The 14043-nt window shown below is 40.9% G+C and overlaps 1 protein-coding gene across 2 annotated transcripts; it reads left to right on the top strand.

The window, feature by feature from the left end:
* Positions 1-1149: 1149 nt before the first annotated feature.
* Positions 1150-12979, top strand: fhl1a (four and a half LIM domains 1a). Of its 2 annotated transcripts, none has more exons than XM_056439873.1 (6): positions 1150-1242; positions 9007-9188; positions 10129-10306; positions 10820-10989; positions 11131-11317; positions 12250-12979. In XM_056439873.1, exons 2-6 carry the CDS (start codon positions 9033-9035, stop codon positions 12402-12404), a joined length of 846 nt encoding a protein of 281 aa, XP_056295848.1. In that variant the 5' UTR covers positions 1150-1242; positions 9007-9032; the 3' UTR covers positions 12405-12979. The 2 variants fall into 2 exon arrangements, with proteins under 2 accessions (XP_056295848.1, XP_056295849.1); XM_056439874.1 differs by lacking the exon at positions 1150-1242 and adding an exon at positions 6586-6692.
* Positions 12980-14043: the final 1064 nt, after the last annotated feature.

The following is a 14043-nucleotide window of genomic DNA, read 5'->3' as shown; positions in this document are numbered from 1 at the left end:
CAAGAATGTCTGGACGGTGGAGTTGCAGTCCGGGAGGGAAATGGTCATTTTAAAGGGCCAGTTGGCGTCAGCTCGAAGACATAATAAATGTCTCTCATTGAACTCTGTTTTTAAACTGGATTTCCACACAATTGTTTATGTTGATTTTTTAAAAATTGCATAATTGTTTTAAATTAAGCAAAAAGTCTCCAGTTGGAAGAAAGAATTACACTATTCTACTCCAATAGCAGTAATATAGGTATTTTTATACAGCGCAACTTCTCTTGCATTTCAAATAAATACTAGATTATTGTTTCTTTTAGTGCAACGCACATTTTTATAGATTGATAATCTGCCTTCACTCATCTCCAGCCAGACATCCATGACCACAGACCAAACATGTGGCTCTCATCAACATTGATCAAAAGTAACCAAAGTCTTCTTGGTATTGAATGTATGTCTAATATAACACGTCACGTACATTAATTGGTTATCGATAATCAACTTTTTTTGTGTGAGAAAAAGGCATTTATTGTTCCAGCATGTTATTAAGGAGCCATATTATCTTCACCCTGACACACATGTGTCCTCTCTGGTTAGAGTCAGTGTGTCTGTGTTTGGATACTCTTTCACTGACTCCAAGAGATGTTTAGTCTTGATGACACAGTGGATACAATATCTGGCATCTGCGTTTTATAAGTTTTATAAGGGGAACACCTTTTGGGTATTTCGTCTTCCATTTGTAAATGCAATGGATTAACTGTGAGGGTTAAGTTTACCGGCTGCATGTATTTACTTTGGGGTTAAGAATGAGTCATCTGGATGCAATTCCTCAATTCATTACCAAAGAAGGAGACGAGTGAGGCCGAGACAGAAGAAAGCGTGTCAACGTGTCAGGTGGGGTCCTCTTCTGTAAACAGCAGGCATGTTCAAATGTTACACGGATGATACATACATGCAGATCTCTCCAGAGCATCCCTCACAGAGGCCATGTTGTTGAGTCTCAGGGCTCGTCGATGCAGAAAAGTTATGACTTTATTTCCTTTTAGATCGCGAGTTCAGGCCCAATAAGAACTTTACAGAGAGTTTGTGAATTCCTGGATGAGGTCATTGTTTATGAGAGCCTAGAGGTTTGGCTTATGCACGAAGTGATTTTCTCTTTCTCTCTCTCCTCCCTCTGTCGTTTAAAGCTGCACCTCTCGGCAAAGCCCACCGGACACACTGCTGCTGGGGTCGAGGGAGAGACGTCTCCTCTTTGGAAAGGTGAGTCCGAATCCACAGCTGCGTTTCCCTCAGTGCGTCAGGCAGCTGCTCGGATTCCTCCCGAGAGACAGGGAGACGGGACGTTTATCTCGAGGCGGGTATTGGGTCCATTGAGGGAGAGTTGAGTCTCATGCTTACTGCTGCAGGCTTTTATCTTGTTGGGAGGACGTTCCCGACATTTGGGGAATCGGTTTCATCTTCAGTTACTTAGCTACCGACTAGAAGATACCGACATCTGCGACGCGCTTCTTGAAGCGCGGGCACGTTGCGCTGCGCTTTGTTTGCCATCTCCCTACTTCTCTACATCTTAGAGGTCATATTTAATTTTTAATTTGCGCTTTTTATTTCAGGAATAAAGCTTTGCCTGCGCCAGTGGTTCCTTTTTGAGTAATTTCCCTTTAAAAATGAAAAAAAGTTGTTACTTACAAACAGTAATTGGAATTATTGATAAATAATTATTGATAATTAATTAAAAAATATTTGTGTGTATTTTTATTTGATGCTTCTTTATACTTCTTCACCTGCATTTAACAAGGTATATATTGTACTCTAACATATGTACTTTTTCTATTAAGATTCTACAAACAAAACGATGATTACTTGCATGAGATGAATAGTTACAACCAAAACCCCAAAAGTAAAACAAAGCATCAAACCCATAAAGCTTAACATTAAATTAATGCTTGCATGATGTTGGTCCAACACTATACATGTTTAATTCCATTGTATTGTTCTGAATACCTCTTCCATCACTGAACGTAATGTAACTCCAGCACAAACAGAAGCAGCAGATTATCTTGTAGATCAAATGGTGTTATGATAGTATTATTATTGTACTGCTGGAATATTGAACAGCAGAGCCAAAGGCACCATGAAACTGTTCAAGCGTCTGCTTACTGTCTCCTCCCTTTTCGGGTTTGGACGGCTGCCAAACCAAATGCATGATGTCATTAAAGAGACCTGGAGATTAGGGTCCTGTCTCTGGCACACTGGACCTCCTTGTGGCTCCAGTATGACTTCACCATCCTTCAAAAGCCATAAAAACATTGTACTCCTATACGGAGTAATATATCCACTTTCAACTTGAGGGCTTAAAAAAGACTTTCATATTTATCGTGGCCTTTTTTTCTGCTTCTTCCTATTTGATGTCAAATTTGCACAAAAGTAGTGAAGGCTACACATCCAACAGTGCACTTACACATTATACATTCATAAAGCATGCCATGTAGTGCGATAGTTGATATCACTGTTCTATGAAACTGTTGTATTTCAGTGCCAGTGACATCTCGTCTCCATCAGGCCATCAGCGGGACACTAAAAGGCATCTGGGAGCTTCGCTGCCAGCAGTTTATTCAGGCAGATTCATGCCGTTTGTTGAGAGGACAGCTTCATCACTTCACAGAGAGAGAAGAGACGAAGGAAAAAGAGGGAGAGAAGATGTGTCTGAGTGTGATGACCGAGTTGATGAAACACATGAAGCATCGCTGTACTCCTAAATAGGCAATGTTCTCTTGTGAATGTCAAACTGCTCGTCCCCAACGCCTGTCCTCTCCTCTTCCCCTCTTCAGCGCAGAGGAAAGCTCATGAGTTACACATGATTATTTTGTGAATAAAAGAGGAAGAAAGTGAGAAAGAAATGATGAAAGACTGAGAGCCACAATAGGAAGGAACGCAATAGACTGAGAGGGCCGGAAGACTTTTAAAAGACTTTTAGAAGTGGAAGAAGTGCTCGGATCCTTTTCTCGAGTAAAAGTACCAATAACAAAGTACAAGATTACTCTGTTCATCAATCAGGCATTTACAATTTTACAACAAAAAATACAGAATGCACTCAAAGTATGAAAAGTACTCTTTATGCAAAACTACTGCATTTACTTTATTACAGAGTAACTAATGTGGATGCATTACTACTGAGGAGTTAATGCTGATTTTCACTAAACTGAAGTCATTTTAATAATACATTTTAAAGGCTGATCATGTGTTTGTGTAAATACATACTCTAAATGTATCTCGTAACTTTAGCTGTTAGATCACTGTTACACAAGTACAACACACCTCTGAAACGTTTAAACATCGTCTCAATAATACCCGAGAGTAAAGGTACCGTTAGTTACAGAACTTGAGTAAATTAACCTCCGCTACTGGTGATCAAAAGAATTGTGTTTTGAAAATGTTTGTGAAAACGTAACTTTTGTCACGCAAGAGTGTCATATGTCGTAGAAATTCATGCAATGTGCACTTATAATGTTCTTTAGGAGGTTTTATGTGCATCCGTCCTGATATCTTACATTTAAAGTCAAAGTGAGACCAATAAGGGCTGAAGTGATCACTGGCTTACAGCGACGGCTTTATCTGAAAGTGTGTGTGTGTGCGTGTGTGAGTCTGTGAGAGTGTGTGAGCAACACTCGGAGCCATATCTGTTGGACAGGAGTGTTAATAGAGCTCCGCTCGGGGCCTTTTGGCCACATATTTTACCTCAATGTGTCTGCAGCCGCACACTGGTTTCTTCAGTCACTTACTGTGTGTGTGTGTGTGTGTGTGTGTGTGTGACACCCATAGGTGTCATGGGGAGAGATGAGCTCTCAGACACACATGCGTGGTGTTACCGTTGGTGGCGGTGAAGTGAGTGTGGGAGCTTGTTCCAGTCACACGAACGATTTGTTCAGGAAGCTCAGGCCAGATTTCCTGTTTCTCGAGCCGGCAAGTCACTCGAGGTGATGGGCGAGCAGCCAAGAGGCGACACCTACCAACATATCCACGTCACGCATTGCATAGCACAATGTGTGTGAAAGAGTCTGTTTCTATTCGTGGCATGGCATTTTTTTAATTTTATTTTTTAAGCTGTTAATTAGACACATCACCAGCTACTTATTTAACCATGATGGTTAGGAAAGAACATATTTATAGTTTTATTTATTGTTCCATCGCCGTTCTTTTTGCTCTATTAAAAGCGCGGCTTTGGAGACGGCAGGTGGGGAGGTGGCCACTGCATTCCAGCTGCCGTGTGTATCAGGAAAGCAGTCGAGTTAACACCGGATGGGAAAATCAGAGTGTCTCACTAAATGCTAAAGAAGCTGTAAAACAAATAGAAGAGCGGGAACAGATTTCCTGATGCACCACAGAGCGACTACTGGGAAGGTTTCTGAAGGCCAGGAGTCGCGGCGCCGTCCTGCTCATTAATTAGTCTTCGTGGGTTTCGTGTAATTGGCTGAGCGATTAGAAAAGGACAAAACGCAATGCGCAGCCTCCTGGTGATGGAGCAAATAAAATCCTTAATTACAGCCACATGTCCGTTATACAGGCTTAAAACACACACACAGGCTGACTGCATTGATTTGTTTAGTGTCTGCCATAAGAAGAAGTTTGATATAATGTTTCCTGAATGAGTTCTTTATTTCTTGTCTGACTTTCAGTCTCCCCTCATTTCCATCATGATCCTATATCTCTATATTTCAGCTTGTCTGACTCTAAAGGCCCAAACCAATCAGAGCAAAGGGCCATGAGTGGAGCTCCACATCAGGCTAGAGGAGGATGATCATGGTGGGTTTGATCATGAACGATAGTTGGTCGTATTGAACTGAATTGGTATTTTGTATAACAACAATAGAGGCTGGCTAGAGTTAGTAGAGACCAAACACAGAGCTAAAAGGAAATGTATCTCTATATGTTCATGTCTCTGTGTATGTACATATACATATGTCAGATCTATCCGATAGACAATGTGCGATGCTCAAAACTAAATGCAAAGGGAGCCAAAGCAGAAGAATTTAGAAAGGGAGGAAAAAAGAACAATTATATTTCTTTTAAAGCTGCAGGAAACACCCGGTGCATTCCTGATAGAAACATGGATTTACTCACAGAGAAAATATGTCCTCATCCGTCAGTACTTTATCGACTCAAACTGACAACAAACATCGCTGATGTTAAGGCTGTGAGGAAGTTTAATGCCATGATTAAAGATTCAATATGTTATATTGCAGCTGGTTAAGAATAGTTGTGGCAGGATTTCTTCCTTTTTGGTCCATTCTGACTAATCTCTTAACCTGATGCATATAAACTCGTTTCTCTCTCCTATCTGACTGCTGGTGAGACGCCACAGGATACTCACCCTCTGGACCTCAGTAATCAAACACCCACAGGACACAGAGAGTTTGGATCAGAGTTCACTTCACAAATAAACCTGGTCTGGGTCCGGTATTAAAGACAACGACCTCCCTCCACATCTGTCTTTCCCAACCCCGAACAAACACATTGACATATTATTTATACATCAGCCTCAATGCAGGTGCCGCCTCCGTCCACTCCCTCATTACATATTAGTACTCGTCACTCAGTGTGACCTCAGTGTGACCTCAGTGTGACCTCAGTCCCAGTCCAAGCCGGTTACTTTAAGGAATGTGAGGTTTCTTGCTGACGTCCCCCCCCTCGTCTCTTCTCTTATCGTTATTGTGTCTGAGCCTCCTGGTCCTCTCTGCAGTCTCCTCTCTACCGGTTAAGACTGGAGCAGCACAAGGCCGCTGGGTCTATCTCTGTCTGGCGTTGTTGACCCTTGTCCGAGGGAGAGAGCTGTGTGTGCCCTCTTAATCATCTTTGTAGATGTAATTTAAGCCTAATATAACACAATGTAAAAGTGTAATACACACTATGTATATATGTTGTGGAAACACCTAATTTGAAACATTTTAACCACCACATTCCCCCCTTGGGAGACCCAAGTCTTCCACAAAACAGAAAATGTTGTTGCTCCTTTGACTAATGGGAACCAGCTTCTTTGGAAATTTAAAATCCATAATGGATGTAATTAAACCTGCAATAGTGTATTTTCTGGCTGAAAGTTGACATTTAATAATCTTTTAAGTTGATAGCAAATATACACATCAAGCAGACTCACAGCAACATAAACATTAATTTAAAGTTGTCTTTCTGGTCATCTGATGAGTTCACATCCAAAATACAATACAATTTATACAACATGTTGTCTCTCCACAGCTCAGTCAATAATATCAACATGCTGCTCTTGTGAGTCATCCTTCTAAGTTGTGACGTTTAGTGATCCGCCGTGTCATCTGTACATGTCCTGAACAACAACACATGGATGTCCAGGCGGTGGGAGTATGTGTTGTCCATCATGGCCGCCGGTCAACACCTTTTTTTTACCTTCTGATGTTACAGCAGTGGATTTAAATCTCCATCACCTCATCCATCTCCTCATGCTCTCTCTCATCCGCCCTATTCTCTAATGCATCCCCTAAAAAGGAGAGGAGGGTTAGGGTAGGATTTGGAGGGGGGGCGGGTCACAGAGGGGTATATACAGCCCCCCATAACCTAGCGGGGCTTACGGTCTCTGGTCTTGACCCTCTGTGGATGCTACCGTCTCCTCCTGTCTGCGTTTTCTTTTCTACTCTTTTTTGTCTCCTGATTGGAAGCAAACATGGCGTTCAGACACTCAGGTAAAATATAAAAATAACTTGATGTTCAAATGATTATTTATTGAATGTGTTACACGTAATCTGGTTAAAAATGTAAAAACCTGACTGCTATTAGTTTGTTTCTATTCAAGCTTCGATTTAAACAGAATTTGAAAAGAAAAAAATGTTTATGAGCTCAACTTTTTATTGAGCTTTGTGATGATGAATGTTCAGAAATCGGATCATTTTCTCTCCAAATAAAAGAACATTTAATCCTTCAGTTTATCTATTTGAACAATTTGAGGATATACTTTTAAGGATTATGATTTTTTATAATTGTCTTATACAAATCGGTATATCACAGTGACTTGATTAACAAAATGTAACAATATAATCTAAGCTCAAACGTCCTTTTTGGGGTTTTTTGTTGATGTGTTGTTGATTTGGAACATGTTCAAACAAACCTTGGAAGCACATTAAACTTTAAAGTTCGTAATATCTGGTTCCCATTATAATTCGTATTCAGCTGCAATATAAGATATTGACCGTGGAATTTTTAATCGTATGGCTGACAACTTCATCACAGCCTTCACATCAGCTGTGGTCGATATATGACCATCAACTGAATGGATGTCGAATGAACTGAGTCGCTGATTCTATATGACGGTGCCATCTTGTCATAGATATCGGTTGTCTTATATTCTCATCCTCTTCCATCGATTATTATGTTTTATGCCCGTTGAAGAAAGGCTCAAAGAACGGGCTGTTCGAGGGTTTGCGATGTTCTCTCTTTGTTTTGTCTCGCTGTTTCTCAATGTTTAGTTTTTTCTTCTGCAGAGCAGCATGATGGCAAGATGTGATAATGGGAAACGGACGATCACGAGAGAACAGAAAGCTCTGACAACGGAGCAGTTGATTTGGCAGATTCCCTGTCTGGATCATCTGCCACAGCTCTGACTCACTCCCCGATCTGGTGTGGTGTTGACCTTCGTTTACTCCCCGAAGGGACCACAGTGACACATCCCACTCCTCCACAGCTTAGGGTCTGCACATACCACGCCTGTTTGACAGGGGGGCAGCTGTCACTCTGTCGGGAACAAGTGGAGCCACAATAGCTGCATAGTCCCAGTGGTCATCTCTCTGCATCCCTCTCCATCTGTCCCCTGTGGAAGGTCAATCTGCTTTAAATAGAGAGAGCGTGTCTAAAATAGATCTCAGGGCTGGCTTGGCTCAGAAGTGAGATCCAAGCATTGTGATTGCGTGTGATTGTGTGTGAGTGTGTTTGTTTTTCCTGCTTTAGTGCCATGAAATGCTCCACGCTGAGTGGTGTGTGAGGGCTCAGTCCAGTCTTTATCCCCGGAGCACAGCTGCAGATGGAAGCTCCTGTCCCTTCTATCCATCGACACACACACACACACACACACACACACACACACACCAGGGGCACATGCCGCGCTCCGGGAGGCTCATCGCTTTCACACGGCTGTTTACCACATCCCACTTCAATAGCTGAAGTCCCCTATCATAAATATTGTCCTTGTTCCTATGGTTACTGGGCCAAAAATGCCATTCCACCCATTGTTTCCTCCATCTGTGCTTACCAGATTAAAACTGATATATAAATCACTTTTGCTAAAGTTCAAACAGGCTCAGCTAGAGAGAGAGAGACTGAAATAAGATTTAGATAAAGCATCCACGTATACTCCATCCTACGCACAGCTGTTCCAGGAAGCTTCTCAGGCTGCTCCCATGTGGACTGGAATGCAGGAATGTTGATAAATGAAGTAGCAACTTGGTGGGGACACTGACGCCAATAAAACGACCTGGCCAAAACGCAGACAAGAGAGAGTGTGGGCCAGACTCAAAGGGGGTCTTGGGGGGAGAATGAGCCAGACATAAGCTTTCCAGGGAGAGCTTGGTAAAAAGTCTGCAGGCCAGAAAGTACGTAGACACCAAGCAGACATCTGCGGGCTGCTTTTTTAAACTTCACTCCCACTTCTCTCATCAGTTTGGAATGCTGCCGTCAGAGCTCGCTGCGTCTGACGAACATTAACAGGGAAACACGGATACATGTCCTTACGTGCACAGATTAGTTCGATTAGAGGGACAAAAGAGAAGTTTATAATCATTGAATGCTTATTTTTATAGCTCCTTAATTCTTTTGTTCCTTTTTTCTCTGAGCTGTACAGCTGTGTGGGGCTGTGAGCGTGATATGAATAAACGTAGCCATTGACTTGCGTTGTTCGGGGAGTTGAGGAGGATGGAGAAGGCAACACTGTCCTCGTCTGGCAACACCCAGTCGTGTCGGGAGGATGGAAGCCGCCGGAGTCTGACGGACTTCGTTTTGTTTCCGCAGGTCACAAAAGTTATCTCAGCTCCACCATGACTGATCGCTTCGACTGCTACTACTGCCGGGACAACCTGCACGGGAAGAAGTACGTGAAGAAGGAGGAGAAGCACGTGTGCACCAAGTGCTTCAACAAGCTCTGCGCCAACACCTGTGCAGAGTGCAAACGTCCCATCGGGGCTGACTCCAAGGTGAAGCACGCAGTGTCTGAGGTTGTGTGAGTGGAAGAAAAATGATAATCAGTGAAGGGAGCGACAAACACTAAATAGAAACTTGTCAATAAATAACAAAAATGACAACTGAAGTAGCTCCGTTATATTTTGACATAAGACATGTTCTACAACATTTAAAATCTGATGGACAAATGCCATTTAAATGGATGTATTTCAATTGTATGCCTATATGGTAGCTAGTAAACTACCATGAATAAGTTACTCTGTTTTTAAAGTAAGCTATAGTTATATACATTAAACATGTTTACTTTTCACATCATGCTTATTCACTTCATAATTTAGTTTAGGATTTAAAAAATGTATTCACCAAATTGAGATTAAACAATCTGAAGACAACCCGATGTTTCTACAGATCTCAAACACAACTTTAGGATAAATACTTTGATGTCACATTAATATAGATCTCACATGCATCTATTCAAGTGAGTAAACTGTGACAGTGAGTCAGCAGGAACAAAACCAGGGCCCTAAAACTGAAGCAGATTTTTATGACTTACTAATGTGCTTCTTCCACTGTAACTTATCCAAATGTGTAAAAGAGCTATCTATCTTGAATTTTAGGATGTCTACTATGGATGTTATTGGGTTATTACAAACACACAACCAGTGAGGATGCATCTCTGTGTCGCTCTCAGATGGGCTTGAACCTGTGTCTCCTCAGCCACAGCTGGTTGAATGTGTGAGGAAGATGTGTCATGGCGACTAATGAGGCTCAAATACTTTTTGTCACATTTCCACCTTAAGTCTCTTCCCCAGTTCACTTCATCTCCACGTTAACGCCTGCCTCGCGGCCGGGTCCCTGTTCTGTATCGTGGCCCCGAGTCCACTTCCACGAGGTCTGCATGGCGGCTTCGTGAAGTCACCGCCGCTCAACCCGAGTTCCCCCGCTCTGTTTCAGGAGCTGCACCATAAGAACCGCTACTGGCACGAGGACTGCTTCCGCTGTGCCAAGTGCTACAAGCCCCTGGCCAGCGAGTCCTTCAACGCCCGCGACGATGGCAAGATAATGTGTAGCAAGTGTGGCTCCCGGGAGGACGGCAACCGTTGCCAGGGCTGCTACAAGGTGGTCATGCCAGGTGGGTGTCCTCCTTTTTTTACTTTTACTTTGATGTGACATCAAGATGTTTTCTCTCTGATTTACTTTGTTAGTTGCTTATTCACGCGCAAATATTTATTGTTATAGAAAATAAGTAGCCTTTTAAAAAGATGATTTTAAAAAAGGCTGGAAAGAGGCCTTCTTAACTATCAACATTCAGTTTAGGTTTACTTAATCTGTGCAATCGTTAGTGACCCCGAATTGATTCTGTTTTATTTTGCTATCTGTTTTTTTGTAATGCTGTCTCTCCAGTGATTTTTAAGAAATCAAATATGTTAAATTTAGAAAACTTTGTAAAAGAAAATTTCAAAAATGCACAAAATATCTAACGTTTCTATTCGTGAGAACGATGAACCATAATAACATGGTCTTTTACTCAATATAAGCATCATAAGGCCTCAATTACGATGTGGTCCAAGCTGGTGACGTCAGGCAGTGTGCAACACAATCATTTTAAGGAGCGCAACACGACGCTTTATTTTTGGGGTTTTAGGATCCCAAAACGTGGAGTATAAAAACAAGATGTGGCACGAGGAGTGCTTCATGTGCTTTGAGTGCAAGCAGCCGATCCGCACGCAGAGCTTCCTGGCCAAGGGCGATGACATCTACTGCGCTCCCTGCCACGACAAGAAGTTCGCCAAGAAGTGCTTCCACTGCAAGCAGGTAGGGCCAGTGGTCGTGAGTCCTGCAGTGTGTGCGGGCTCCCGCCTGCAGCGCGAGATCCAACGTGGCCGCGTGACGGTTCATGTCCTGCAGGATATGAATGATATCCCAGCCCTGTGAATGTTCCCTTGTCCCTCTAAGGCCATAAGCTCAGGAGGGATCAGCTACCAGGACCAGCCCTGGCACTCCGAGTGCTTTGTGTGCCACACCTGCCGTAAGACTCTGGCTGGAGCTCGCTTCACCTCCCACGAGGACAAGGTCTACTGCGTGGACTGCTTCAAGAGCGATGTGGCCAAGAAATGCCATGGATGCAAAAACCCCATCACAGGTCAGGGCAGCGTCTACAGGTGTTCTCCATTGTGTGCTTTGTGTTGCATTGCACGTGGACCTCTTACACACATGCACTGTTTGTAAACATAATGATTATGTTACGCTTTACGAGATTCGTCAATCCTCGGATGAAAAAATTATCACATTTTTCAAAGACTTTGTTATAAATCTGGCATCTATTTTACTTGTTTTAAGAGAAGATAATGTATTTCTTATTAAAGTATGTATAATATATCCAGACATCTGTAATAATAATTATTGTTTAGATGTTATTCAGTTGAACTTTCTTTATTTCATTTGACAGTCAGTTGTTTTCGAGATACAGACTTTAACATAACTGTTGGCTACTTCAATATGTCTGGCACAAAATCATAGAACGCAAATATGTATAATTGACATAATTGTGATGTCACGGACCTTTGCATTAGGACATCTCTAACTGGAACTCGCTGAATTTTAGTTGAATACCTCTGTGCTAGACTTTTTCATAAAATTATGACGTACTACACTGTGACTTTATATGACTTGTTCTATTAAATACAAAATCATTCTTAAACTTTTTATAATAAATAAATAAAAAGAACACATTTTTAATGGGAAATAAACATATATTTTAATAATTCGTGAATTACCAAAATTAAGTGTTGCCAATTTTATTAATTTCTGCTCTTTCGCTGAACTGAAGTAAAAGTGTCTGAAACTCAACCAAACATCTTTCCAGCCATTTAAAAGTGACTTTAAATGACATCTTTGAGATTGATGTGAACATGAATTGTTCCAATATTTATTTAGATGTCAGTATCACCGGAAAAGTTAATTTTAAGATTTAAGAACAACATTTTGCCAAAACTGAAGGCCGTTCCTAGCTCAGAGTGTGAATGAGTTCTGTATGATGCTTCACTAGCTGTGCATGTGCTTCTGTTCCTGCAGGGTTCGGCCACGGCACCAACGTGGTGAACTACGAAGGATACTCCTGGCACGAGTATTGCTTCAACTGCAAGAAGTGCTGCCTCACGCTGGCCAATAAGCGCTTCGTCATCAATGAAGAACACATCTACTGCCCCGACTGTGCTAAAAAGGTTTGAACTGCAAATGAGCTGCGCAGAGGAGTCTGTTTCTGCTGGAATGACACCAAAAACAGACCTTAAGACGGTTCATTTGCAAAAGAACACATTTTGTTGTTGAATTTGGAAAATAAAGGCGAAAGAGTCAATGTAGGCGCCGCTTCTCTTTTTAACATTGAGCAGAGTTTTTTTTGTCAACTAACTATATCCTAGTTTGAGTCATGTATCTATATATACATTATTGCAACGTGTCTGGTGTTGGATACAATAATGGCACCATCATTTGATTTGGGGGACTGTGATGTGCAACATTAGTCACATTTAATCCAGAATTCTGTGCAGCTTTGAGACAAAAGCCTTTTTAGTGCCTTACTGGAATCAGAATATGCTTTGTACATGCATACTGCTCCTCATGCATACCAGCTTTCATTAATAATCTGTTGCATTCATGTTTGAATTGATTAAAGGAATTTACACAAATGTTTAGAGGGAATTTACATTAGATCTTTGAGATTGATGCCAACATATAAAATGCTCATGTATTCAAGACTTTGTGGTTGAATTAAAAATAAAACAAGAATAAAAGGTAGAAGTAGTGGAGACTCTTATTTCTATATTTATGATTTTATGACATTCGATGACATTTTAAAGCTAAGAAATGTGATAGTTTTATTGCAGGTACCATGACTTTTTGTGAAATACTAAACTACTTTGTTTTCTACATAATACAATATGATTTTAATCAACTATACAGACTTTTTTCTTGGATTACTATACTATTACAGTTTATGTATAACATCTCATACTATAACTTATTTTCAATGACATACGATGTGTCATACTTTGACTTTTATATGTGTATATATATATACATACATATATTTGCACATTATATAGATATATACATACACATATATATGTATCTATACACATTATATATATACATATACATATCAAGATACATTATATAAACATTTGTTATACTTCTATATAAATATATGTATATCTATATTGTATACTTCTATATAAAATACAACTACTTTTATTTATTTCGACATGCTTTAAATAAAATATAGTAAGATTTTTTTTAATGCTGTTTGTTTACATCCCATAATGAGACTAGTCTAAGTCAGCAGCGATCAGGGAAACAGGAACATTACATCACTGGGGAAACGGCTGTAAAGTTGGACACAGGATGAAGATAAACTGGGAACACAAGGTTTAAATACACGCAGGTGCAGGTAATTAAGACCGTTAGATTTAATTAGGGGCGGGGCAAACAATCTGAACACATGAAGGCAGGAAATGAGAGAAGAGGTAAGACACAAAATAAAAACAGGAAATACTGAAATGACTAAATAAACTTAACTAAGGAACAGGACGAACACAGGCGCTGCACAAGAAAAAAGACTAAAGATGGCAATAAACCTCTTCCTTTAAAAACTGGAAAACTAAAACACGACAGGTCCAAAAGTCAACAACTTGCCTCCTGGTGTCTTTTCCTAACCACTTTACCTCGATGGAAAACATGTCGTCAGTTTTACTTGCATCTCGTCGCTGTTTTGTCTAATTCTGTGAAGCTTCATGAGACGAAAGCCTTTTCATTACTGTACTGGAATCTATCAGAACAATATGCTCACACACTAACTTTCATTATTAA

This window comes from Pseudoliparis swirei, chromosome 19 (assembly GCF_029220125.1).
Source record: "Pseudoliparis swirei isolate HS2019 ecotype Mariana Trench chromosome 19, NWPU_hadal_v1, whole genome shotgun sequence".
Lineage (NCBI taxonomy): Eukaryota > Metazoa > Chordata > Actinopteri > Perciformes > Liparidae > Pseudoliparis > Pseudoliparis swirei.
This window is presented reverse-complemented; position numbering and strand designations above follow the sequence as displayed.